This window comes from Anopheles arabiensis, chromosome 3, assembly GCF_016920715.1.
Source record: "Anopheles arabiensis isolate DONGOLA chromosome 3, AaraD3, whole genome shotgun sequence".
NCBI lineage: Eukaryota > Metazoa > Arthropoda > Insecta > Diptera > Culicidae > Anopheles > Anopheles arabiensis.
Window position 1 is genome coordinate 53,738,300 of NC_053518.1, and position 26,930 is coordinate 53,765,229.

The 26,930-nt window shown below is 43.5% G+C and overlaps 1 protein-coding gene and 2 long non-coding RNA genes across 5 annotated transcripts; all 3 read right to left on the reverse strand.

Moving 5' to 3' along the window:
- Window positions 1-7,342: 7,342 nt before the first annotated feature.
- On the reverse strand, window positions 7,343-7,914 carry LOC120903237. The gene is made up of 3 exons (XR_005739561.1): window positions 7,877-7,914; window positions 7,719-7,782; window positions 7,343-7,645 (listed from the first exon to the last, which is right to left on the reverse strand). It is a non-coding gene; the product is annotated as an uncharacterized LOC120903237 (long non-coding RNA).
- Window positions 7,915-8,711: 797 nt separating this feature from the next.
- On the reverse strand, window positions 8,712-9,580 carry LOC120903238. The gene is made up of 3 exons (XR_005739562.1): window positions 9,446-9,580; window positions 9,287-9,352; window positions 8,712-9,216 (listed from the first exon to the last, which is right to left on the reverse strand). It is a non-coding gene; the product is annotated as an uncharacterized LOC120903238 (long non-coding RNA).
- Window positions 9,581-21,027: 11,447 nt separating this feature from the next.
- LOC120903236 lies at window positions 21,028-22,622 on the reverse strand. 3 transcript variants are annotated; one of them, XM_040312528.1, is made up of 3 exons: window positions 22,240-22,622; window positions 21,330-21,620; window positions 21,028-21,240 (listed from the first exon to the last, which is right to left on the reverse strand). In XM_040312528.1, exons 2-3 carry the CDS (start codon window positions 21,594-21,596, stop codon window positions 21,121-21,123), a joined length of 387 nt encoding a protein of 128 aa, XP_040168462.1. In that variant the 5' UTR covers window positions 21,597-21,620; window positions 22,240-22,622; the 3' UTR covers window positions 21,028-21,120. The 3 variants fall into 3 exon arrangements, with proteins under 3 accessions (XP_040168462.1, XP_040168463.1, XP_040168461.1); XM_040312529.1 differs by lacking the exon at window positions 22,240-22,622 and adding an exon at window positions 21,732-21,798; XM_040312527.1 differs by lacking the exon at window positions 22,240-22,622 and having other exon boundaries at window positions 21,330-21,715.
- Window positions 22,623-26,930: the final 4,308 nt, after the last annotated feature.

Genomic DNA, 26,930 nt, shown 5'->3' on the forward strand with positions numbered 1-26,930 from the left:
GCTATATGCGGATGACGTTAAAATTTTTCTTCCTGTATCTTCTACAGCTGATTGTCTAGTCCTTCAATCCTGGCTCTATAAATTCTCTACATGGTGTGCTTCTAACGGTTTAGTCCTGTGTCCTGAAAAATGTTCTGTCTTGTCTTTCTTCCGATCTTCTACAAGTATAACTCATGCTTATAGTGTCTGTGATGCCCCTATTCCCCGTGCGTCCTTGTCTAAGGATCTTGGCGTCTTCTTTGACCCGAGTCTTTCTTTCAAGGAGCACACGGACTATGTCATCAACAAGGCCAACAAAAGTCTTGGTTATATTTGTCGCATGTCCACTGAAATTCGTGATCCTTTTTGTCTTAAGTCCCTTTATTGTTGTTGGGTCCGTTCCGTACTGGAATATGCCTGTGTCATCTGGTCTCCTGTTCAACTATCTCTGCTCCAAAGGATTGAGAGGATCCAGAGACGTTTTACAAGGATCGTATTTCGTAGGTCGCTGGGTCATCACTCTATTCCGCTTCCTTCGTATGACGATAGATGCACTCTATTAGGCCTTGCCAAGTTGGAGCACCGCCTCTCGGTCGCTCAGGCTTCTTTCGTCGCTGGCATATTGCTCAATACGATTGATACTCCTTCACTTCTGTCGCGCTTACATTTGTATGCACCTTGTCGCACCTTACGTTATCGTTTTCGTCTCCAGTTACCTATATGTCGTACACGTTTTGCTCGCAATGAGCCTTTTGTAAGAGCTATGTCGTCTTTTAATAGTACTTCTGATCTGTTCGATTTCAACATATCCTATCCTATCTACCGATCCCGTCTTCACTCCTTTTCCGTACCATAAACTCCTTCCAACTCCTTCGTGAATAATTGTATACTATAGTCAGTAAGCACTATTGCTGTAACCCAACGTGGCCGAGCAATTAATAAAATAAAAATAAATAAATAAATAAATAAATAAATAAATAAATAAATAAATAAATAATACTTATTCTTTATCTACTCATTGCAGAGAACCATCCTTGTCCATTTGATGAATACATCTTGCAAGATGAATACGTCAGTGATTTGATTACTATCGATGCATTCGACGATACGGAAGTACATGAAGAGGTCGACGAAGATTAAGATGAAGCTGAGGAAACTATTCACTGTACACAAGAGTCTCAACACGAGGAGGAACCATTTGATGAGCTTATTCGAAATTGATCATTAAAAACATACCAAACACTTCAAGCTCTAAATCAACTATTAGACATTTTACGTAAAAAACGGACTATCAGCTGCCGAAAGATGCGCGCACGTTGCTTAAGACAAGGCAATGTGGAAAAGAAACGTACCCCCTATAGCAGGGGGAGAATTTTGATTCCCTGGGGTACGATAGGTTCTCTAGGATCACTTTCGGTAAGAAAGCAATAGTATTAAATACGATGGTTACTTTAATTAATATTATATGTTTTTTGTCTGCATTTTGTATCTTTACAGCGATGTGCCACCAAGAGTCAGCAAATTTTCGTTGAACCTCTTCAATTGATGGACTTCCACTGCACAAGAGCACTGGAAAACAGTTTTGGCCCATATTAATGAGCATTCAAGAAATGCCGGAAGTTCCAGTATTGATGGTTGGCAACTTTTTTTGGTGAATCGAAACCAAAGATATGAAGCGTAAATTAGTAGCTAATTAAACAGGTAATAGCAGTTTAGTGTTTGTTCCATTTCTTAGAACATTTAATAATTAGAGGTAAAATGTAATTTAAACTATTTTTTAGAAATAACATCGAGCATATTCACATGTTAATACTATGTACTAACGATGTTCGTTTTATCACAGTCTTAGAATCATAAATGTTTGTAAATCGATATGTTTCTGTTGCATGAAACAAAATAGAAAAAAAGGTTTAAGTAAACGTTTCATTACATATAATTATCATAACCAGAGTTATCACATAAATATTCCTTTGTTTTCTTGTAGTTCTAAAATATGTTTACCCTGATATTTCCCGATCACAGTAAGTGATTTAATTTTCACATTCGATAAAACAAAAGTATACCGAAAAAAATTAAATAAATATCATAGCATATTTACATTTTTCGTTATTCTATTCCGGTTTGATCTCATTAGATAATAATAGAGTTTATACACGTGTTTAAAAAACAGTAACTCATCACTCATCGCCTAGTATGACATACACTCTTTCGCTCGTCTTTCATGTTAATACGTTCATGTGCATGCTTAAGTTTACGCTTAAAAAAATCGTGTACATAATTCATGTCCACTTCAATTCCCAAATGGTTAGTGGCGACAGCTTTCATAAGCCGCAATACATTAATGTATCGTTCGAAAGGAATTTTTGTTCCAGCCGAACCGTCCCAGCTGCACGTTTCAAAGATTTTTTTTTCAAATAAAATATTTATAGCCTGGTGTAGCCTATTGTTTGCATCTTGACGGTCGATCTGAGAATCTATTTTATGTATATAAGAATAGAAAAAAAATCATCAGCTCCTAATCTTTGTTCAACGTCATCGAACTTCGCTCGATACAACAGTGAGTTCAAAGGCCTGAGTATTTCTGCGCGTTCCTTGCATTGGTTGTACGATGGAAAGTATGTCCATCGTATAAACCAAAATTTGTGCGTTACGAGCATTCAACCTAATGAGCGTATTCCGGCAGCGCACGCAACAATTATGTCCATGGCACTCGGAGGGCAATGGCATACTTGGGGAATCCAAACTCCCTGCAACTGTGTCACGCAAAAGCACAGCTGAAGTCAACGGTTGCTGTCGCCCGACAATACCAGTCGGTTCTGGTTGTGCAGCAGACACCGTCGGCTCGTTCTCGTTAAAACAAGCCGATGTGTTTTGCAATTGTCAATCAGCCGCATCAACACTCATATCATCTGACACGAGTGAGTCGAGCAGCTGTGCCACAACTGCATCATCACCACCGGATGCCGCCGCTTGCAACGACGAATGGACAGTTGAGCTTGGCTGCACCTCCCCGATGCGCCGAGCGATTCCGGGCGGTCGAGCCGCAACAGCAACACCACCACCGGCAGCCGCTTGCACCGTTGAACGTGCAGCTGAACTCTGCTGTTGTCCGTCGTTGCGTCGAGCGATACCGGGTGGCCGTGTCACACCAGCAACTCCACCACCGGAAGCCGCTTGCAACGACGAATGGACAGCTGAACTCGGCTGTTGCCCTTCGATGAGTCGAACGGTACCGTGTGGCCGTGTCACAACAGCAACACCACCACCGGAAGCCGCTTGCACCGTTGAACATCTAGCTGAGTTCGACTGTAGTCCGTCGTTGTGCCGAGCGCTACCGCCCAACCGGCATTATCGCGCGATTTTTATGTGTATCTATAATTTTTCTCATTCTAACATTCAGAAAATTTTTCACTCTGTCTTGCTCTTCTGGGTGTTGGTCACTTTTTGCTCGCAACTTGGCTGTGTTTCACCAACCATCCTCATGTTGCATATGGTTCTTCTCTTTCCATCGTTCGAGAGAAACTCTTGTGTCTCGCTTTTCTGGGACTTGTCCAATTTCGCTTGCTACACCAAACGTTCACGCAAGCGATCTTCTCTCGTCCGCTCTTTGTATCATCTTGCAGGTACACCCCGATATACGCTATTAATGCGGACCGGAGGCAATAGCGTATCTCGAATATTAGCAAATGTCGAGTTTTCAGTCAAATTATAGCTAATTTTCGTATAATTTTGCTTGAAGTGGTAGGATTTACCACTTAAATAGTTATTTGATCTGATTCAACTGAAGATTACAATTGTACACCTTTTGAAATGGTTTTTAATATTCGATCAAAAGGGAATTTATTTTGAACTTGATATTCGATGTGTCTAATTAGTACAATTTGCTCAAAGAACTTTCAAATTTAGAAAAAAAGCTTATAGCGAAATCGCGTATATCGAGTATGGCGTATATCGGGGAATACCTGTATAGTCACCCGAAGAAGGCGCTGCTTCGCGTTCACATGAAAATGTGGTAGTGTGATATCAAGTTTGCAAGCGGTAGGCTATGTCGATGCGTGCCCGTTTTTTTCTCTCGTGAAACCAGTACGGAAAAACTATTTGGTAAGTACAGCTTTTAATAAAGGATTATATCAATCTGTATCAAACTGAATGGTATTAATAATTGGTGATATCAAATCAATTTCGTTTTCTATAGCAAATCGTAACACACGCACAAACGGAAGTGAGCACGGACCACGATAGAAATAATCAATTGGTTGGTAAGTATCATGCTTCGCGTTAAATGGAACAGCGGTTTTCAATATAGATAATATTTCCCTCTTTCACCAGCAGTGCCAAAAACAAAAGGACAGGAGAGGCAGGAACGATCATTCAACGCGTTAGCGCCGGACGAAGGAGAAGCGGCAGGAAGGCAGGAACGATCCTCCAACGTGCTAGCGCCTGGTAGAGGAGAGGCGGCAGGAAGGTAGGGACGATCATCCAGCACGCTAGCGCAGCACCTGGGAGCAGCGAGGGGGAGGCAAGCAGGAAGAATTTTTAACGCGTGCACACCATTCGACGAAGACAACGCTGGATGAAAGGAAGAACGAGGAGAGAAGACAGGCAAGACGGGTACGTGTGTATGCTGCACCGGTTTTCGGCAGTGTGAATTGTGTGAGTATGTAAATTTGTATGTGCGAGTAAGAAGGTAAAATAAAGAGCGTAAGCATGTGCGGAATCGACAAATGAGAGCAAGAGCTTTGTAGGGAGAATGAAGAGAATGAAAGAAATTGAGAAGGGATGTAGCATACAGAAACCAAATGTATGATACACGCTGTCACACGGTTGGAAAAACCTTCTCTATAGTTCTGCTATCGAGAACGATTTGACCGCGCTATAGAGAACACTTTTTCAATACAAAAAAAACCAGTTGCAACGTGACAATGTCGGTTGGGCGGGTGGCCGTGTCACACTAGCAACATCACCACCACCCAACCGGCATTATCGCGCGATTTTTATGTGTATCTATCATTTTTCTCATTCTAACATTCAGAAATTTTTTCACTCTGTCTTGCTCTTCTGGGTGTTGGTCACTTTTTGCTCGCAACTTGGCTGTGTCACTTGGCTGTGTTCTCTTTCCATCGTTCGAGAGAAACTCTTGTGTCTTGCTTTTCTGGGACCTATCCAATTTCGCTTGCTACACCAAGCGTTCATGCAAGCGATCTTCTCTCGTCCGCTCTTTGTATCATTGTACAGGTACTCCCCGATATACGCTATTAATGCGGAGGCAATAGCGTATCTCGAATATTAGCAAATGTCGAGTTTTCGGTCAAATTATAGCTAATTTTCATATAATTTTGCATGAAGTGGTAGGTTTTAGCCACTAAATTAGTTATTTGATATGATTTCAACTGAATATTACAATTGTACACCTTTTGAAATGATTTTTAATATTCGACCAAAAGCGAATTTATTTTGAACTTGATATTCGATGTGTCAAATTAGTACAATTTGCTCAAAGAACTGTCAAATTTAGACAAAAAGCGTACAGCTAAATCGCGTATTTCGAGTATGGCGTATATCGGGGAATACCTGTATAGTCACCCGAAGAAGGCGCTGCTTCGCGTTTATATGAAAAAGTGGTAGTGTAAAATCAAGTTTGTAAACAGAAGGACGCGTCGATGCGTGCTCGTTTTTTCTCTCGTGAAACCAGTACGGAAAAAAATTATTTGGTAAGTACAGCTTTCAATAAAGGATTATATCAATCTGTATCAAACTAAATGGTATTAATAATTGGTGATATCAAATCAATTTCGTTTTCTATAGCAAATCGTCACACACGCACAAACGGAAGTGAGCACGGACCACGATAGAAATAATCAATTGGTTGGTAAGTATTATGCTTCGCGTTAAATGGAACAGCGGTTTTCAAAATAGATAATATTTCCCTCTTTCACCAGCAGTGCCAAAAACAAAAGGACAGGAGAGGCAGGAACGATCATGCAACGCGTTAGCGCCGGAAGAAGGAGAAGTGGCAGGAAGGCAGGAACGATCCTCCAACGTGCTAGCGCCTGGTAGAGAGGCGGCAGGAAGGTTGGGACGATCATCCAGCACGCTAGCGCAGCATCTGGGAACAGCGAGAGGGAGGCAAGCAGGAAGAATTTTTAACGCGTGCACACCATTCGACGAAGACAACGCTGGATGAAAGGAAGAACGAGGAGAGAAGACAGGCAAGACGGGTACGTGTGTATCCCGCAACGGGTTTTCGGCAGTGTGAAATGTGAGTATTGAAAAGTGTATGTGTGAGTAGAGGTAAAGAGGTAAAATAAAGAGCGAATGTGTAGAACGGAAAAATGAGAGAGAGTCTGTTTTTGTTTTGGGAGAGGAGAGAATGAAAGAAATTGAACAATAATGTAGCATACAGAAACTGTATGATACACGCTGTCGCACCGTTGCAGAAACGTGCTCTTTAGTGCTGCTAATGAGCACGATTTGAGCATGTTTTGAGCCCGTTTTTTCTCATACAAAATTGTAAAATGTCGCGCGATAATGTCGGTTGGGCAGAAGCCGCTTGCCACGTTGAACGTGCAGCTGAACTCGGCTGTTGTCCGTCGATGCGTCGAACGGTACCGGGCGGCCGTGCACCAACAACAACACTTCCACCGGCAGCTGCTTGCAACGATGAATAGGCAGCTGAACTCGGCTGCAGATCACCGATGTGTCGAGCGATTCCGGGCGGCCGTGCCGCAACAGCAACGCCACTACCAGAAGCCGCTTGCACCGTTGAACGTGCAGCTGAACTCGGCTGTTGTCCGTCGATGCGTCGAACGGTACCGGGCGGCCGCATCACAGTAGCAACGCCACCACCAGAAACCGCTTGCATCAGCGAATATACAACTGAACTCGGCTGCTGGTCCCCAATGCATCGAACAGTTCCGGACGGCAGTGTCACAACAGTAACACCACCACCAGCAGCTACTTGCAACGGCGAATATGCTACTGAAGTCGGTTGTTGCTCACCAAGGCGTCGGACGATTTCAAACGGCAGTGTCACAACCGTATCACAACCACCAGCAGTCACTTCCCAACCGACATTATCGCGCGACATTTAACAATTTTGTATAAGAAAAAACGGGCTCAAAACGTTATCAAATCGTGCTCATTAGCAGCACTAAAAAGCACGTTTCTGCAATGGTGCGACAGCGTGTATCATACAGTTTCTGTATGCTACATTATTGTTCAATTTCTTTCATTCTCTCCTCTCTCCCAAAACAAACACAGACTCTCTCTCATTTTTCCGTTCTACACATTCGCTCTTTATTTTACCTCTTTACCTCTACTCACACATACACTTTTCAATACTCACACAATGCGCACTGCCGAAAACCCGTGCGAGATACACACGTACCCGTCTTGCCTGCCTTCTCTCTTCGTTCTTCCTTTAATCCAGCGTTGTCTTCGTCGAATGGTGTCCACACGTTAAAAATTCTTCCTGCTTGTCTCCCTCTCGCTGCTCCCACATGCTGCGCTAGCGTGATGGATGATCGTCCCTACCTTCCTGCCGCCTCTCCTCTACCAGGCGCTAGCACGTTGGAGGATCGTTCCTGCCTTCCTGCCGCTTCTCCTTCTTCCGGCGCTAACGCGTTGAATGATCGTTCCTGCCTCTCCTGTCCTTTTGTTTTTGGCACTGCTGGTGAAAGAGGGAAATATTATCTATTTTGAAAACCGCTGTTCCATTTAACGCGAAGCATGATACTTACCAACCAATTGATTATTTCTATCGTGGTCCGTGCTCACTTCCGTTTGTGCGTGTGTTACGATTTGCTATAGAAAACGAAATTGATTTGATATCACCAATTATTAATACCATTCAGTTTGATACAGATTGATATAATCCTTTATTAAAAGCTGTACTTACCAAATAGTTTTTCCGTACTGGTTTCACGAGAGAAAAAACGGGCACGCATCGACGTAGCCTACCGCTTGCAAACTTGATATCACACTACCACATTTTCATGTGAACGCGAAGCAGCGCCTTCTTCGGGTGACTATACAGGTATTCCCCGATATACGCCATACTCGAAATACGCGATTTAGCTGTACGCTTTTTGTCTAAATTTGACAGTTCTTTGATCAAATTGTACTAATTTGAGAAATGGAATGTCAAATGGAAAATAAATTCCCTTTTGGTTGAATATTAAAAACCATTTCAAAAGGTATAACATTGTAATCTTCAGTTGAAATCAGATCAAATAACTAATTTAGTGGCTAAAACCTACCACTTCATGCAAAATTATACGAAAATAAGCCATAATTTGACTGAAAACCTTGAAATTTGACTTTCTCTAATCCTCGAGATACGCTATTGCCTCCGGTCCGCATTGATAGCGTATATCGGGGAGTACCTGTACAATGATACAAAGAGCGGGCGAGAGAACGCTTGCGTGAACGATTGGTGTAGCAAGCGAGATTGGATAAGTCCCAGAAAAGCGAGACGCAAGAGTTTCTCTCTAACGATGGAAAGAGAAGAGCCATATGAAACATGAGAATGTTTGATGTGACACAGAAAAGTTGCAAGCAAAACCAGACCAACACCCAGAAGAGCAAGACAGAATGAAAATTTTTCTGAATGTTAGAATGAGAAAAATGATAGATACATAAAATCGCGCGATAATGCCGGTTGGGCAGCAGTCACTTCCCAACCGACATTATCGCGCGACAATTAACAATTTTGTATAAGAAAAAACGGGCTCAAAACGTTATCAAATCGTGCTCATTAGCAGCACTAAAAAGCACGTTTCTGCAATGGTGCGACAGCGTGTATCATACAGTTTCTGTATGCTACATTATTGTTCAATTTCTTTCATTCTCTCCTCTCTCCCAAAACAAACACAGACTCTCTCTCATTTTTCCGTTCTACACATTCGCTCTTTATTTTACCTCTTTACCTCTACTCACACATACACTTTTCAATACTCACACAATTCACACTGCCGAAAACCCGTGCGAGATACACACGTACCCGTCTTGCCTGCCTTCTCTCTTCGTTCTTCCTTTAATCCAGCGTTGTCTTCGTCGAATGGTGTCCACACGTTAAAAATTCTTCCTGCTTGTCTCCCTCTCGCTGCTCCCACATGCTGCGCTAGCGCGCTGGATGATCGTCCCTACCTTCCTGCCGCTTCTCCTCTACCAGGCGCTAGCACGTTGGAGGATCGTTCCTGCCTTCTTTCCTCTCCTGTTCTGTTGTTTTCGGCACTCCTAGGGATAGAGGGAAATATTAAATATTTTGCCAACAGCTGTTCCATTTCACGCGAAGCGCAATACTTACCAATCAATTGAATATTGTTTCTATCGTGGTCCGTGCTCACTTCCGTTCGTGCGTGTGTTAGGATTTCTATAGAAAACGAATATTATTTGATATCACAATTATTAATACCATTTAGTTTGATAAAGATTGATGTAACTCTTACTTAAAGGCTGTACTTACCAAATAGTTTTTTCGTAGTGGTTTTGCGAGAGAAAAAACGAGCACGCATCGACTGGCAAACTTGATTTCACGCGGTTCTTCTGCTTGCAAACTTGATATCACACTACCACTTTTTCATGAGAGCGCGAAGCAGCGCCTTCCTCGTGTAGATATACAGGTATTCCTCGATATACGCCAGACTCGAAATATGTGATTTCGCTATACGCTTTTTTTTTAAATTTGACAGTTCTTTGATCAAATTGTACTAATTTGAGAAATGGAATGTCAAATGGAAAATAAATTCCCTTTTGGTTGAATATTAAAAACCATTTCAAAAGGTATAACATTGTAATCTTCAGTTGAAATCAGATCAAATAACTAATTTAGTGGCTAAAACCTACCACTTCATGCAAAATTATACGAAAATAAGCCATAATTTGACTGAAAACCTTGAAATTTGACTTTCTCTAATACTCGAGATACGCTATTGCCTCCGGTCCGCATTGATAGCGTATATCGGGGAGTACCTGTACAATGATACAAAGAGCGGGCGAGAGAACGCTTGCGTGAACGATTGGTGTAGCAAGCGAGATTGGATAAGTCCCAGAAAAGCGAGACGCAAGAGTTTCTCTCTAACGATGGAAAGAGAAGAGCCATATGAAACATGAGAATGTTTGATGTGACACAGAAAAGTTGCAAGCAAAACCAGACCAACACCCAGAAGAGCAAGACAGAATGAAAATTTTTCTGAATGTTAGAATGAGAAAAATGATAGATACACATAAAAATCGCGTGATAATGCCGGTTACCCCGGTACCAAAATCCATGCGACTTTTCGCTAACGGATTGATTAAATGGCGCCCGATTAGACGATCCGATAGAAGCACTTTTCAGGCTTAACGGATTGAGCGAGATACACCGTCGCGGCGACACGATACATGTTGCATACATGTATACCACATTTCAAGAGCCCCCCCTCACTTTTTTTCGGATAGCAATGAGTTCAAACACACTTACGAATCCGTTGTTCATTTTTTTTTATTTTCTACTTTCTTTTTCTAAGCACATTCTTTCATTCATACACACACACACTGGTATTTTTCGAAGTATTTTTTTTTCTTCTTGAAAAATAAAAAAACTAACGCACACAAGGAGACCCACGGGAGAGTGCGAAACGACAAAGAAGAGAAAACACACACACACCTTCTCCTCCCCATGGTGTTTTTCGCAAGGTGATCCCGTAGGAGAACGCGAACGCAAAAACACAAACAGACAAAGCCACGCACGCATGCAGGCTAGCACACAAACACACACCTCACTCCTCCCCCCCTCGTGTTTCCCCCCCACCCCCTTTTGATTCCGTAGGAGATCGCGAAACAGCAAAAAACACACTCACAACCACGTACGCATGCAAGCACACATACACACACATACACATACACCTACCCCTCCCCCTCTCTTGGTGTTTTTCACAAGGTGATCCCGTAGGATCTCGTTAAGCGAAGCGGCAAAAACACACACAGCCACGCACGCAGGCATGCACACACATACACACACACAGACGCGCGTGCGCATGCACGCACGAACGCACGAGGGAGCGTAAATGAAGAACGTATAGAACCTACGTTACCGGTCTCCCCCTCCCGTGTTCTCGTTCTCCGACAAGGCTGAGGTGTGCACGTTTGTGCGTGTACCTTTGCCATCCCTCCTCTCCTTCCTCATCCGTTGACCGTTCGTTGTAAGCTGGAGGATGAGTTCAGCGCTGTTGAAGAAATGAAAGTTAAGAATAAGATTACTCACTCTTTTTTGGTCTGCTTTGTGTGTTATCATAACTTACCTTATTGCAAACAAAATCCGGAATGAAGCTCCTCGTTTAGAATATTCCGCATTCGATCACATCCTCGGCGATGCTCGACGCCATCAGTGGATGAAAGCAGGAAAAGAAATAAATAAAAGCATCAGTCACCTTCAGCATCATCTTACTCTCACACTTTTACATCGGTTGATGATTCTTACCTTTTCAAATTCACCAAAACAAACAGCGATGGAACCAAATCCAGAACACCAAAATCACACACGATTTCTGGAGCAAACCGACACATCCTCCCCCTCCAATTGTTTGCCACAGACTGACGTGTGTGTGAGCAGCAATGTTCTTGATGCGGTGAGCAACGGTAAAGCACACACAAGAAGAAGCGAGACGGCTATACGAGTAGCGACTTACGCCGCCGCACACACAGCGTGTGTCATAATTTTAAGCGCGAAAATCTTAAAATTTAAGTTATTCATGACAAATTGTATCGACATTTTCATACTCTGACGAACTTTTACGAAAGATATGTAAAAACTTAATGTAGTGCAATTAAATTTAGTGCAATATCATTAGCAGAACATAACATTTTGATATTTGTTTGTAAATTCAGATCCTAAGAGCTACTACTTTTTTGAACAATAAGTGTAGAAACACAAATTTTGTCTGAGTCCAGAACAGCAACAGGGAAGATGTCGTACCCTGAGTGTGGAGATGTGTGTGTGTATGTGGTGAACGTTGCCGCGTCAAGCGTGCTGTAGGATACAATGCGTGTAGGAGGGGGTAAAATCGCTTGGCTCATTGAAAATACAGGCAAAGTTGGCGCGAAGAAAACGCAACACTGCGGATTGTATGGAAAATGTTGCGCGTTCAATCCGATTGCCATGCGATTGTCCTGGGGGTACCCCGGTACCAAAATCCATGCGACTTTTTGCTAACGGATTGATTCAATGGCGCCCGATTAGACGATCCGATAGAAGCACTTTTCAGGCTTAACGGATTGAGCGAGATACACCGTCGCGGCGACACGATACATGTTGCATACATGTGTACTACATTTTAAGAGCCCCCCTCGCTTTCTTTCGGATTGCAATGAGTTCAGACACACTTAAAACTTCGTTTAACATATTTTATATTCGTTTTTTATTTTTAACTTTCTTTTCTGAAGTACATTCTTTCATACACACATCCTCCCCACTGGTATTTTTCGAAGATTTTTTGAAGAAACTAAAAAAAAACTAACGCACACAACTAGATCCGCGAGAGAATCGGCAAAGAAAAAAAAAACACATACACACACACACCTCCTCCTCCCCTTAGTGTTTTTCGCAAAGTGATCCCGTAGAACGTGAACGCAAAAACACACACACACAAAGCACGCAGGCAAGCACACACACACTCCTCCCCCCCCACCCATTCGTGTTTTCGCAAGGTGATTCCGTAGGAGATCGCGAAACAGCAAAAAACACGCACACAGCCACGCACGCATGCAAGCACACATACACAGCCACGCACGCATGCAAGCACACATACACACACATACACAGCCACGCACGCATGCAAGCACACATACACACACATACACAGCCACGCACGCATGCAAGCACACATACACACACACATACACATACACCTACCCCTCCCCCTCTCTTGGTGTTTTTTGCAAGGTGATCCCGTAGGATCTCGTTATGCGAAGCGGCAAAAACACACACAGCCACGTACGCAGGCATGCACACACATACACACACAAAGACACGCGTGCGCATGCACGCACGAACGCACGAGGGAGTGTAAATGAAGAGGTTCAATACGTTACCGGTCTCCCCCTCCCGTGTTCTCGTTCTCCGACAAGGCTGATGTGTGCACGTTTGTGCGTGTACCTTTGCCGTCCCTCCTCTCCTTCCTCATCCGTTGACCGTTCGTTGTAAGCTGGAGGATGAGTTCAGCGCTGTTGAAGAAATGAAAGTTAAGAATAAGATTACTCACTCTTTTTTGGTATGCTTTGTGTGTTATCATAACTTACCTTATTGCAAACAAAATCCGGAATGAAGCTCCTCGTTTAGAATATTCCGCATTCGATCACATCCTCGGCGATGCTCGACGCCATCAGTGGATGAAAGCAGGAAAAGATACAAAGAAAAGCATCAGTCACCATCAGCATCATCTTACTCTCACACTTTTACATCGATTGATGATTCTTACCTTTTCAAATTCACCAAAACAAACAGCGATGGAACCAAATCCAGAACACCAAAATCACACACGATTTCTGGAGCAAACCGACACATCCTCCCCCTCCAATTGTTTGCCACAGACTGACGTGTGTGTGAGCAGCAATGTTCTTGATGCGGTGAGCAACGGTAAAGCACACACAAGAAGAAGCGAGACGGCTATACGAGTAGCGACTTACGCCGCCGCACACACAGCGTGTGTCATAATTTTAAGCGCGAAAATCTTAAAATTTAAGTTATTCATGACAAATTGTATCGACATTTTCATACTCTGACGAACTTTTACGAAAGATATGTAAAAACTTAATGTAGTGCAATTAAATTTAGTGCAATATCATTAGCAGAACATAACATTTTGATATTTGTTTGTAAATTCAGATCCTAAGAGCTACTACTTTTTTGAACAATAAGTGTAGAAACACAAATTTTGTCTAAGTCCAGAACAGCAACAGGGAAGATGTCGTACCCTGAGTGTGGAGATGTGTGTGTGTATGTGGTGAACGTTGCCGCGACAAGCGTGCTTTAGGATACAACGCGTGTAGGAGGGTAAAATCGCTTGGCTCATTGAAAATACAGGCAAAGTTGGCGCGAAGAAAACGCAACACTGCGGATTGTATGGAAAATGTTGCGCGTTCAATCCGATTGCCATGCGATTGTCCTGGGGGTAGGTACCAATGAGCCAAGCGATTTTACCCCCTCCTACACGCATTGTATCCTTGTATCATTGTATGTTCTGGACTCAGACAAAATTTATGTTTCTACACTTATTGTTCAAAAAAGTAGTAGCTCTTAGGATCTGAACTTACAAACAAATATCAAAATGTTATGTTCTGCTAATGATATTGCACTAAATTTAATTGAGCTACATTAAGTTTTTACATATCTTTCGTAAAAGTTCGTCAGAGTATGAAAATGTCGATACAATTTGTCATGAATAACTTAAATTTTAAGATTTTCGCGCTTAAAATTATGACACACGCTGTGTGTGCGGCGGCGTAAGTCGCTACTCGTATAGCCGTCTCGCTTCTTCTTGTGTGTGCTTTACCGTTGCTCACCGCATCAAGAACATTGCTGCTCACACACACGTCAGTCTGTGGCAAACAATTGGAGGGGGAGGATGTGTCGGTTTGCTCCAGAAATCGTGTGTGATTTTGGTGTTCTGGATTTAGTTCCATCGCTGTTTGTTTTGGTGAATTTGAAAAGGTAAGAATCATCAACCGATGTAAAAGTGTGAGAGTAAGATGATGCTGATGGTGACTGATGCTTTTCTTTGTATCTTTTCCTGCTTTCATCCACTGATGGCGTCGAGCATCGCCGAGGATGTGATCGAATGCGGAATATTCTAAACGAGGAGCTTCATTCCGGATTTTGTTTGCAATAAGGTAAGTTATGATAACACACAAAGTGTAGTAGCGTGTCCGCTGTTGTCGGTCGTCGTACATGAATAATCCTGTTAGTCGTGTCTTCGTGCGTCTCGACTGTGTGTGTGTCTCGGGGTTCGACAACCCAATTAACAATTTCATAAGGTCAATGTAACGCCAAAGGTGTATATATAAAGTAATATGCTACAATCCCCCCCTTTTTATAAATATTTATTTGTGTCTAATCATAATGTGGAAATTCCATATTGCCCTTTATTTGTCCTGTAGGTGTAACATTTATAACAGTAAATGTATCATAGTGAAAAAGCTAATATGATATGTAGTCACGATGTCTTACTGGAGGTTGGACCACCCGTTTGGATGAACCAGGCTCTGATAGCGTCTTAGGCGAATTGCTACTCGAACCAAGGATGTTATCTGCAGATGAATCTGTCCGCAATAATCCGCTTGAAGAAGCTTCATTTATCTTTTTGAGATGTGCGGAGCTTCTCCTGTATTCTTTCCCTGTTTCCTTCGATTTAATAATTGTGTTTGTACCTATCTTATGACGGACGATAAATTCTTCGTTACTGAACTCCGTATCTAGTTTGTTCGTTTTCCATATTCTCTTAGCCAACACTTCGTCCCCTTCTTCAATCGAGCTTTCTTGCGCACCCCGTCGCTTATCAGCATATTGTTTCCCTTTCTCTTTTATAAACGTGTCTCTATCTCTTACTTCCGGGTTCTCCTGAAAAGATGACAATAACGGTAATTTGCCCTTGATCCGTCGACCAAACATGATTTCTCCCGGAGATTTTCCCGTAGTCGGATGCTTGGTTGAATGGTATGTTAGTAGGTACTGATATAATTCCCGACGCTAGTCTTGTCCAAGTTCTTGGGATATACGCAACCGTTTTAAAATTGATCGATTTTGACGTTCGACCTCTCCGTTCGATTGAGGCCAATAGGGAATGGTATTCATGAGTTTAATACCATTCGCCTCACAAAACTCCTTCCATTCCGTACATTCTTTGCTAAGTTGTGGCGCGTTGTCAGCTTTCAGTGCAATTGGAATGCCGTACCGACTAAACATTGTTGAAAGTTCTTTTATAACATCGCTGGTAGTTGTGGTTTCCATTTCACACACTTCCATGAATCGGCTGTAGCAATCAATTACTACTAGGAGATGTTGTTCTTCTGGGAGAGGACCGAGAAAATCTAAGGTAATTGTGTGCCAAGGAGAAACAGGTAATTTACTTCGTTGTAAGGGTTCCGGAGGTGCTGGTGCCCCTACAAGTGTACAGCCTCAGCAATTCTTAACAAATTGTTCCACCTGTCCATCCATCTTTGGCCACCAAACATGAGATCTTAGATGATTTTTCATCATAGTGATGCTTGGGTGTCCCTCATGGCCCGTTTTCAGCACATTATCCCTTAAAGCTAATGGTACGACAATCCGATCTCCTCTAAGAAGAACTCCTCCTAGTTCACATAATTCATTGGCAATCACACGGTACTCGATAGGTAGCTCTTGTGTTTTTCCCGTGTTCAATAACGTTAATACTTCTTGAATTTCTACGTCTTGTCTACTTTCTGTTTCTATATCACGCCAGTTCAACGCTGAAGAATTTGCCGCATGAGTAGCCACTTCTCTTACGAATATTTCTTCTGATGGATCGAATGGTATCGCATTTTGTACTGGAAGCCGAGATAATGCATCAGCTACATTATCTTTCCCTGACATAAACACGATCCTATAGTCGAATGCTTGTAAACGCAATAACCATTTTTTTATGCGCGCACACGGTTTTGATCTTTTCGAGAAGAGATAGTTTAATGCCTTACAATCCGTGAATATGTCAAATTCTTTTCCTAGTAAATAATATTGGAAACGTTCAACGCCCCAAACAATACCTAGTGCTTCCTTTTCAGTCTGGCAGTAACGATGTTCTGTGTCCGTTAATGCTTTGGAAGCGAAGCTGATAACACGATGTTTGTCACTATTATCGAACTGAATAAGGATAGCGCCCAATCCATGCGGATTAGCGTCGGTCATTATGGCAGTTCGGTCCTCGACTTTATAAAATCCCAAGTTATCAATATTCCCCATTGCTTTCTTTATGGCATTGAATGCTTTTGCGTGTTCTTCTGTCCATCCAAATCTTGTGTCCTTATGTAGCAATCGCCGTAAGGGTTCATCGAGGGTGGCTAACATCGGTACGAACTTATTCATGTAATTTGCCAACCCAAGAAAACTACGAACTTCTGTTTCACATCGCGGTTCACGGAACGATAGAATAGTTTCAATTTTGTTTCTTGATGACATAATTCCCTCTTGATTAAGACTGTGTCCTAAAAATTCTATCTCCGATACTCGCAATTGGCATTTCTCCCAGTTCAATTCTATTCCACGGTTTTTTAATCGACTAAGAACCTGCATATGATAGAAAAGACCCATTTATTCAATAAATTTGTTACATTCAATTCAATTCAAACATTCCATTACCTTATTCAACCGTTCATCATGCTCCTGCAAATTTTGACCTTCAATTAGCACGTCATCGAGATACCAAATTGTTCCTTCGCAACCAGATAGAGTCTCATCCATCGCCTTTTGAAATAACTCTGGAGCAGTCACCAAACCGAACGGCAGCCGCTTGAAACGGTACAACCCTCGTCGGGTTATGAAAGTTGTCACGTCTCGCGAATCCTCGTCTAATTCGATCTGAAGAAATGCTTCCTTAATATCAAGTTTACTCCACAGCTGTCCGTGTCTTAATTTCGCCAAAAAATCGTCCACCGAAGGCATTGGATGATGTTCCCTTAATACCGCTTCATTGACTCTTCTGAGGTCAAGACACAAACGAGGCTCTCCGTTTGACTTTCCCACTACGACCAATGGCGAAACCCATGTCGTCGGGCCTGTCTTTATCTCGATTATATCCCTTTTTAACAATCCATCTAACTTCCGATCTACTGACTCCTCCAAAGGTATCGGAATTCGTCGCATCGGCTGATAGACCGGGATGATCTGTGGATTCATCTTGATTTTTGCTGTTATGCCCTTCATTTTTGGAAACGGATCTACTTGCACTCTGTTTATGTCTAGCCCGACTTTCAAAATACCTAATTGCTTACCCGTCTTGTCACCCAGTAAGCAACGTTGTCCTTTTTCTACCACAAAAAACTCCGCTTGAATGCGTTGGCCCCCTACAGCAACCTCCGCAACAAAAGTGCCTAATATTGTGAGTGGTTTTTTGCTTCCGTATGCCCTCAAGATCTTCGAACTTCCTTTCGTTGATGAAACTACCGCTATGTTCCGATTTTTTAATTCCTCCCACATTTCACTAGGAATTAAATTGGCATCAGCGCCTGAATCGACCATCATTTCAAGAGAAACTCCACCAAGATATTACAAGATATACAAGATATTACGTTTAACTCATTCCCTGAATAGAATGCATAATACACTTTCGAACTATTTGTTTCCTCTTCAGTTTTCGGTTGTTTTGCCTCTGATGATTCGTCAATTGCTCTTATTTGACGTTTAGTCGGACCCTTTTCCATAAACTTTCGGCACATTTGTTCAAAATGACCAAGTTTCTTACAATTTCTACATTCCTTCCCGCGAGCAGGGCAATTGAAAGATGCCGCAAAGTGTCCTACACGTCCGCAATTGAAACAAGCCTTTTCATTACGCCTGTTTTCAACTTGTCTGGGTCCCTTGTATTCCGCTCTGGGATTTCCTTTTCTTCCGCCGTGCTCGATTTTAAACACTTTTTTAGATGATAGTCCAGCTGCCATTTCAGCTGTTTGATTATCTATGCTCTCTTGCGCAACTCCCATGTCTTCGATTTCCGAAAACTTCAAATTTTTCTGCAAAATTTTCCGTCGGACTTCATTGGAAGAACATTCTTCAACTACTGCATCTGTTAAGTATATTTCCCGCAGTGTTGAGCTTCTTTACTGTACTTGTCAAATCCACACTGAGATGCCTGTTGTTTTAAACGAATCAAATATTCCGCAAAACGTTCACCTGGTTTTTGTTTCATCATTCGCAGGTTGCGTCTCTCCGTTGTAGCTTGATACTGCGGTCCGAAAAACTCGTCCAGTTTTTCAACTGCCTTGTCATACCAGCGCGGTTCCAACATAACCAAAGACACATGATCATGATCTTTTAAATTTTTAAACACTCGCTGCAGTGCCGGTCCTCCGAGATGTAGTAGTTTTTGATTTTTCCTCCGTTTGGTCCGTTACGTTGTACGCTGCAAAGTAGCATTCCAACGCTTCCTTCCAAATTTTCCATTCTGTTGCGAGTTTAGCAGTTTCAATTTTATCGCACAGGAACATTGGTACTGGTCGCATTTCTTGTATCTACAAGAACAAAAACAAATAAAAAACACAAAACTAAATAAATCTTGTGTTCATCAATCAGAAACTTAATTACTAGTGTCCAGATCAGTCTTAACATCAACTGTTAAATCAATCTGCAACCACAAATATCTTTCGTAGCATGGAGAAATTTACTATCACTAACACTGGGAATAGCCATTGTTTTTTTTCAGCTCCTTGCGCCTGTAATAAACATGGAGAATTCTTTTACAATTCTCGCACCTATGCTGGAGAAATGCATTCATTTCTGCCAACCTCCTTTTTTTCATGGAGAATTCTCTTACAATTCACGCATTTTTCTGGAGAAATCCATTGATTTCCGCCAACCTCCGTTTTCAAACCATGGAGAATTCTCTTACAAGTCTCGCTCTTGTCCTGGAGAAATCCAATGATTTCCGCCAACCTCCTTTGCACAAACATGGAGAATTCTGAAACAATTCTCGCACTACTTGTGGAGAAATCCATTGATTTCCGCCAACCTCCTTTGAGCAACCCTGGAGAATTCTAATTCAATTCTCGCACATTTCCTGGAAAACTATTAGTTTTCGCCACTTCTTGTTGGTAAAAATGACGCTTTACCTAATGATGCTGCCCATTTTAACTTTTCACAATAGAATAATCCATATTATTCCAACCTTTCCACGATGGGTTCGATGACATTTTGTGTGTTAGCGAAAACGACGCTTCACATAACCACACTTTTTTCCCGCTTATTGTTCCAAACTTGTCCATTACGATTACAGCTTCATTATACACTTTTTCACGTATAAAACTTTTAACTTTATTCACTTTAGGAGAAAATTATATATTCCTCACCTTTTTTCCTTGTTTTCTGCGTTAAATTCCAAAATCCTCGTCGCCAGATTATAGTAGCGTGTCCGCTGCTGTCGGTCGTCTTACATGAATAATCCTGTCAGTCGTGTCTTCGTGCGTCTCGACTGCGTGTGTGTCTCGGGGTTCGACAACCCAATTAACAATTCCATAAGGTCAATGTAACGCCAAAGGTGTATATATAAAGTAATATGCTACACAAAGCATACGAAGAAAGAGTGAGTAATCTTATTCTTAACATTCATTTCTTCAACAGCGCTGAACTCATCCTCCAGCTTACAACGAACGGTCAACGGATGAGGAAGGAGAGGAGGGACGGCAAAGGTACACGCACAAACGTGCACACATCAGCCTTGTCGGAGAACGAGAACACGGGAGGGGGAGACCGGCAACGTATAGAACCTCTTCATTTACACTCCCTCGTGCGTTCGTGCGTGCATGCGCACGCGTGTCTTTGTGTGTGTATGTGTGTGCATGCCTGCGTGCGTGGCTGTGTGTGTTTTTGCCGCTTCGCTTAACGAGATCCTACGGGATCACCTTGCAAAAAACACCAAGAGAAGGGGAGGGGTAGGTGTATGTGTATGTGTGTGTATGTGTGCGTGCGTGGTTGTGTGTGTGTGTTTTTTGCTGTTTCGCGATCTCCTACGGAATCACCTTGCGAAAACACGAGGGGGGAGGAGTGGGGTGTGTGTTTGTGTGCTTGCCTGCGTGCGTGCGTGGCTTTGTGTGTGTGTTTTTGCGTTCGCGTCCCGTCAAACATTGCGAGGGTTGCGAAAGATTTCATGTGCTCGAAATCTTATGGTATTTTAAAAAATCGTTGATTTTTATTCAAGGATTATTCTTTTTGCGGTAGTATTTGGCGAAAAGATCACTATCTAATTTTTTGTGGATTTTTGAAAACTAAAATGTCAAAATTCAGGTGTTTAGTATGCTACAAATCACACTGTTATACCTGCTCTCGGGGTGCTATACACATTGACAGTTGTCAACATAGCGTGTCTACTGCTATCGCTCCGCATTTATCCGCTGTTTTATTGGTGTAATCTGGTTTTGCTATAATCAACACGGGTTTTAGTGTGTCCATAAGTGTAGTCTCGTGACCCTGCCATCGTGTTCCTGACGAAAACCACCGTGTTCGCGATATATTTGGATTTTATTTGTGGCTCCTTCGACGTTCATCTGCAGCGGCATCTAAAATGGAGGATGTGTGTTATGCATGTTCTGAAGCACTGGGCCCGGTTGAAGGGTCAATTACGTGCCTATATTGTGAGGGTACATACCATCTGGCGTGCACTAAGGTGCCTGTATCGGTCATCGACGAAGTGAAACGGATGGCATCCCTGCACTGGAGTTGCATTGGGTGTACTAACGTCATCGGGAATCCGCGTAGCAAGGCGATCAAGGGCATGGGTATGCAGGTTGGGTTTCAGGCAGCCCTCACAGCTGCTGTTGATGCCATGAAGGCTAGCTTGGTCCCACCGGTAATACAGGAGATTCGGGATGGCTTTGCCGGAATCGCCACGGCCCATTCGGCATCCTTGCAACATAGCAATCAATTGCTCCCAGATGCACTACCAAACGGAAAAAGACGAAGATTATTTCGTGATGCAGTTGCATCCTCAGATGCTGTGTTTGTTGACAGTGCAGCAATCTCAAACAACACAAATACAAACAACACTCACCGGATCGATCGTCCTTCACTACCACCAATAATCACAGGTACTAATACAACCTCCGCTTCAATACCAACTGTTTCATAGACATCAAGAACCGGTTATTTGTGGCTGCATCTTTCAAGGTTGGCTGCGTCCGTCACCATAGAGCAAGTTGTCTCGTTGGTGTGTTTGCAGTTGGACACTGCAGACGCAATTGCTTTTAGTCTGCTAAAAGCAGGAACGGTTCCTAGCCCATTGAATGCTGTATCGTTCAAGGTCAGAATCCCTGCTGCCCTTCGTAGTAAGGCACTCCTGGCAGCCTCCTGGCCGGTCGGGCTCGGTGTGCGTGAGTTCATCTCGCTCCCGCCGCGATCTCTACATTCACGAACACAACACACGAACACTTACACACCGATACCGCAATAACCCCGTAATCAGCAGACACCGGCACCACTACAGCCTCGCACTCAACACTCACCGGCACCACAGCAGCCTTGTACCCAACGCAATAATCCCCACAATAATCCATACTCACCTGCACATATCCATGAACCCGCACGAACACAAACCGAACAATCACCAACCGATATGAACTGCACTCTCCCTTCACCCACTCTTCCGTCCACGTCACGTTCAAAAACACTTCAAACTACACTGGTTCAATTTTTTCCGAAGTCCGCACTACAGCAGCGCACCCATATTTTGCGCATACGGCTCGAGCAAATCCTTCGACAACAAACACAATACACTCACCTTCTACGATAAGCTCGCTCAATTGCAACACCACAGCGCTGACTAACACTATGCAACAAGCACCCACTGATCGAGCGGCTTGTATCACTGTGTACTATCAGAATGTGCGTGGCCTGCGTTCTAAAGCCGATGAGTTCCGTTTGTCGGTTCTTGAGACGGAATACAATGTATTGGTACTCACTGAAACTTGGCTCGATCCTTGTATTCCCACCGCTCTCCTCCTAGGAGATGAGTATCGTGTTTACCGATGCGACCGGGATGCCACTAACAGCTCTCACTCTCGTGGGGGTGGTGTTTTAATTGCATGCAACGTTTCTCTTCTCTCTTATGTGCTTCCTACGTTGCCGCAACTGTTAGAACTCACTTGCGTATGTATTCAGTTATGCGACCACCGTTTGTTTATTGCCGCTGCCTACCTGCCTCCTAACCATAGCATGAATGAGGAGAAAATAAGTGCATTGATCGATTTCGTTGCTAATATCTGCACTACTCTTGGTCCGAGAGACAGGTTCATGCTTATTGGTGATTTCAACCAGTCTACGCTATCCTGGACATCGGCGTCAGAGGAAAATGGAGCTGCTTTTGATTTCTATGAGCCTCATGCACGCTTCACGCGCAGTGTCCAGTTCGTTGATGGTTTGCATCAGAGTGGACTATACCAGCTTAACTTCAATACTAACTCATCGGGGCGAATACTTGACTTAATTTACGCAAATTGGCCAGCTGCATCTACATGTTCTTCAATACGTGTCTGTGAATATCCCCTCACTACTATCGACGAACACCACCCTCCGCTTGTCTTTGACTTGGACAACGTAGCCCCAGTTACGATCGCTACAGCCATTGATGCTGATAAAAGGCTGAAATATGCTCGTGTTGACCTTCCAAAATTGGAGCGATTGATTTTATCTTTTGACAATTCTTTTAACTGTTCGGACTATTCAACCATTGACGATGCCACAGGGGCTTTTTGTGAGTTCATGAGATCTGCTATATGTGAATGCACTCCTGTTAAAATTCCTCGTCGTGGACCACCATGGGCTGATCGCACACTAAATGCATTAAAAAAAGAAAAAAGAAAAGCCTATTCTGATCAACGAGCAGAACGAAACAGCACGTCACGTCTTTATTACAACAGAGTTCATTCTCTCTATCGCCGATATAATAGATCCTGTCACCGAAGTTATTTGAAACAAACTGCACGTTCCCTCTGCAAGTACCCTAGGCGCTTTTGGAGTTATATGGACAAAAAACGAAAATCTGCTGGGCTGCCAAGCATTATACGTTATGACGGTGACAGTGCCTGTTCCCTGCCAGAAATGTGTAAACTGTTTGCATTGCGCTTCAAGGACAACTTTGCTTCTCAAACTACTGGCCCAGAAGATGTGGCCGATGCTCTCTCTAACACACCTGTTGGTGCACTGCTCCCTATGCTACCAGTCATTACTGTCGATACGATCACCTCTGCCATCAAACGTGTCAAATCCTCATATACCCCTGGCCCAGATGGTATACCGGCCGTTATCCTAAAGTGGTGTGCTTCTGCGCTTGCTCCCTCGCTGATGAAGATTTTTAAGGAGTCCCTGAGATGTGGAACCTTTCCTGCCACTTGGAAATCTTCCTGGATGACACCCATCTACAAGAAGGGCTGTAAGAATGATGCTGTAAACTATCGTGGCATAACCTCACTCAGCGTGTGTGCAAAGGTGTTCGAAATGCTAATCTACGAGCAATTGTTGGCCTCGGCCTGCAACTATATTAGTGTGAATCAACATGGTTTTGTACCCAGGCGATCTACAACGACTAATCTACTAGAATTTGTTAGCAAATGCCATAAATCTATCGATAACGGTTTACAACTAGATGCTATTTATACGGATATCAAGGCAGCATTCGACAGTGTATCGCACTCCATCTTGCTAGTGAAACTCGACTTACTTGGTCTCCCAAACCCTATGATAATGTGGCTTAGATCGTACCTTACAGATCGTCAATATTCTGTGAAGTTAGGCCCGTACATGTCAAGTCCAGTGCATGCATCTTCTGGAGTCCCGCAGGGCAGCAACCTGGGTCCTTTGCTGTTCCTTCTTTTCATCAACGACGTGACGTTGATCCTTCCGGCTGATAATCATCTATCGTACGCAGATGACGCGAAAATTTTTCGTGTTATTCGTATACCAGAAGACCACGCCCGACCGCAAACTTCCTTGCATGAGTTCCAGTGTTGGTGCAACCGTAATGCTTTATCCCTATGCACAGATACATAAATGTGAAGCCATCACTTTCAGTCGTTCTCGCTGCCCATCATTGTATGAATATGCGCTTGATGGACAGTCCTTGGCGCGATAACAATGTGTTAAGGATCTAGGTGTTTTGCTCGATACAAAACTATCATTTAAGGATCAGCTGGATCACGTAGTAGCCACCAGCAATAGAATGCTAGGACTAGTTATCAATATGACTCGCGAGCTTAATGATGTACCTTGCACCAAGGCGCTCTATTGCTCACTTCGTTGATGGATGGAATGTCCGGTCGTTGATGGAATATGCAAATATCGTATGGTGGCCAACTGCAGCGCGTCCGTTAGCTCGATTGGAATCAATCCAGCGCAAAATTTCACGATTTGCACTTCGCTCATGGCACCAAAGGCTCGATTACCGGACTAGGTGTTTACAACTCACCATTCGCGTCCTAGGAATCATATGATGCTTCATGGATTTTACGGGGGCCTCCCACAGTCCTCCAAAATGTGGTGGTCCAGGAGGGATGAAAGACCATTTGATGGTCCGCGCACCATCTAATTCTCCCGATGTACATCAGAGTTCAGCAGTTTGTAGACTTCCTGCAGCTGGCTACACGCACCCTTGAAAATCGTACGATTGTCCGAATTTAGCTCAGCGACTAGTCCTCTTCTGGCAACGACACGTCTTAAGGCGGCTAAAAATGCAATAGATGTTAAATCTGATGCCAACTCAATGTGGACAGCCTTGGTTACAAAACAGATGAACAAACAAATATAACCCTTTTTCGATGCTGCACGGCGATGTGTTCCCTGTATCATAATAGGCCCCGCGTAATCAACTCCACTCCACTAGGCCGGTTTGGCGGTAGAGTTGTCAACTCGAACGACTTAACAACATGCCCGTCATGGGTTCAAGTCCCGAAAAGACCGTGCCCCTATACGTAGGACTGACTATCCTGCTATGGTAACAATAAGTCACTGAAAGCCAAGCCCACTTCACTAGTGGTGTTGGAAACTAAAACCAAGGCGGATTAAATTTCTTGCCAAAGACGATTTATTGTACTATTACGCGCCAAAAAATTTGTCCGTTTTTCCGCGATTGGTTTAGAAAAGGGCTCGTTCCTATCTTGCGGCCCTTTTTAACGCTTTTTTTCTGTTACGCTTCGTGCCTTGTTCGTGTACTGGTCGCTCGTTTTAAAACGTCCCGTTTATGACAGGTAATTGGAACGCGAGATTCCAACATTGTCCCCCCAAGTGTACTACAGCTTATCTGCCTTTAATCACCTCGCGTCATTTTAGCTGTGGCTTCACTTCCTTGCTCGACCTGTCATAAAACGCGTGCATTTGTTTACATTTCATTTCCTCTTTAGTGCGGCCTCGTGCTTGGGTATATAATTTCAATTGGTTTCCGTGCATATTCCTTGCTCCCTCTGGTTGTTATTTTTCACGCCTACATCTAGCTTGGCCAATTTATGCGCTGGTCGTATGTATGTGCTGTTCACTGTTTGCACCGTAGCTTGCCTAACCTGTCCGTCTTTAGCTAAAACCGTCGATACAACGCGGCCCTTTGGCCAGCAGTTCCTAGGTAAGTTATTGTCTGCGATGATCACTAAATCTCCCACTTCTTGCGGCTGTACAGGTTGAAACCACTTGGTTCGCCGGGTGAGTGTTGGTAAATATTCTGTAACCCACTTTTTCCAGAATAAATCTGCTGCGTATTGTGCCATCTTCCAGGTCGATTTCACCGCCGCTGGACTGTCGCAAAGTATGGCCGGGGGCTTACTTCCATCCGGGCTCCCTAGCAGCAGGAGGTTTGGCGTTATCGGCTCCGTCGTCTCGTCATCCAGGGGTACGTAGGTGAGAGGCCTCGAGTTCAGGATAAACTCGATCTCGGCGAAGGTTGACATCAGGATTTCATCCGTCGGTCGTCTAGGGAAAACGAACTGGTTCAGCACCGTCTTCACCGAGCGGACTAAACGCTCCCAGCAACCGCCGAAGTGTGGAGCGCCGCAAAAGGCTGTCATAAGAGCGTCGTGGTCAATCCTCTGTATAGCTTCGTCCAGCTCCCTCGCAGCACCAACGAAGTTAGTGCCTCTATCGCTGGTCATCTCGAGCGGCGTCCCACGTCTAGCGATGAAACGCCGGACTGCCAGGATGCATGACGCTGTGTTCAGCGATGCCGCTACCTCCAAATGGACTGCTCGGCTTGTAAGGCAGGTAAATATAACAC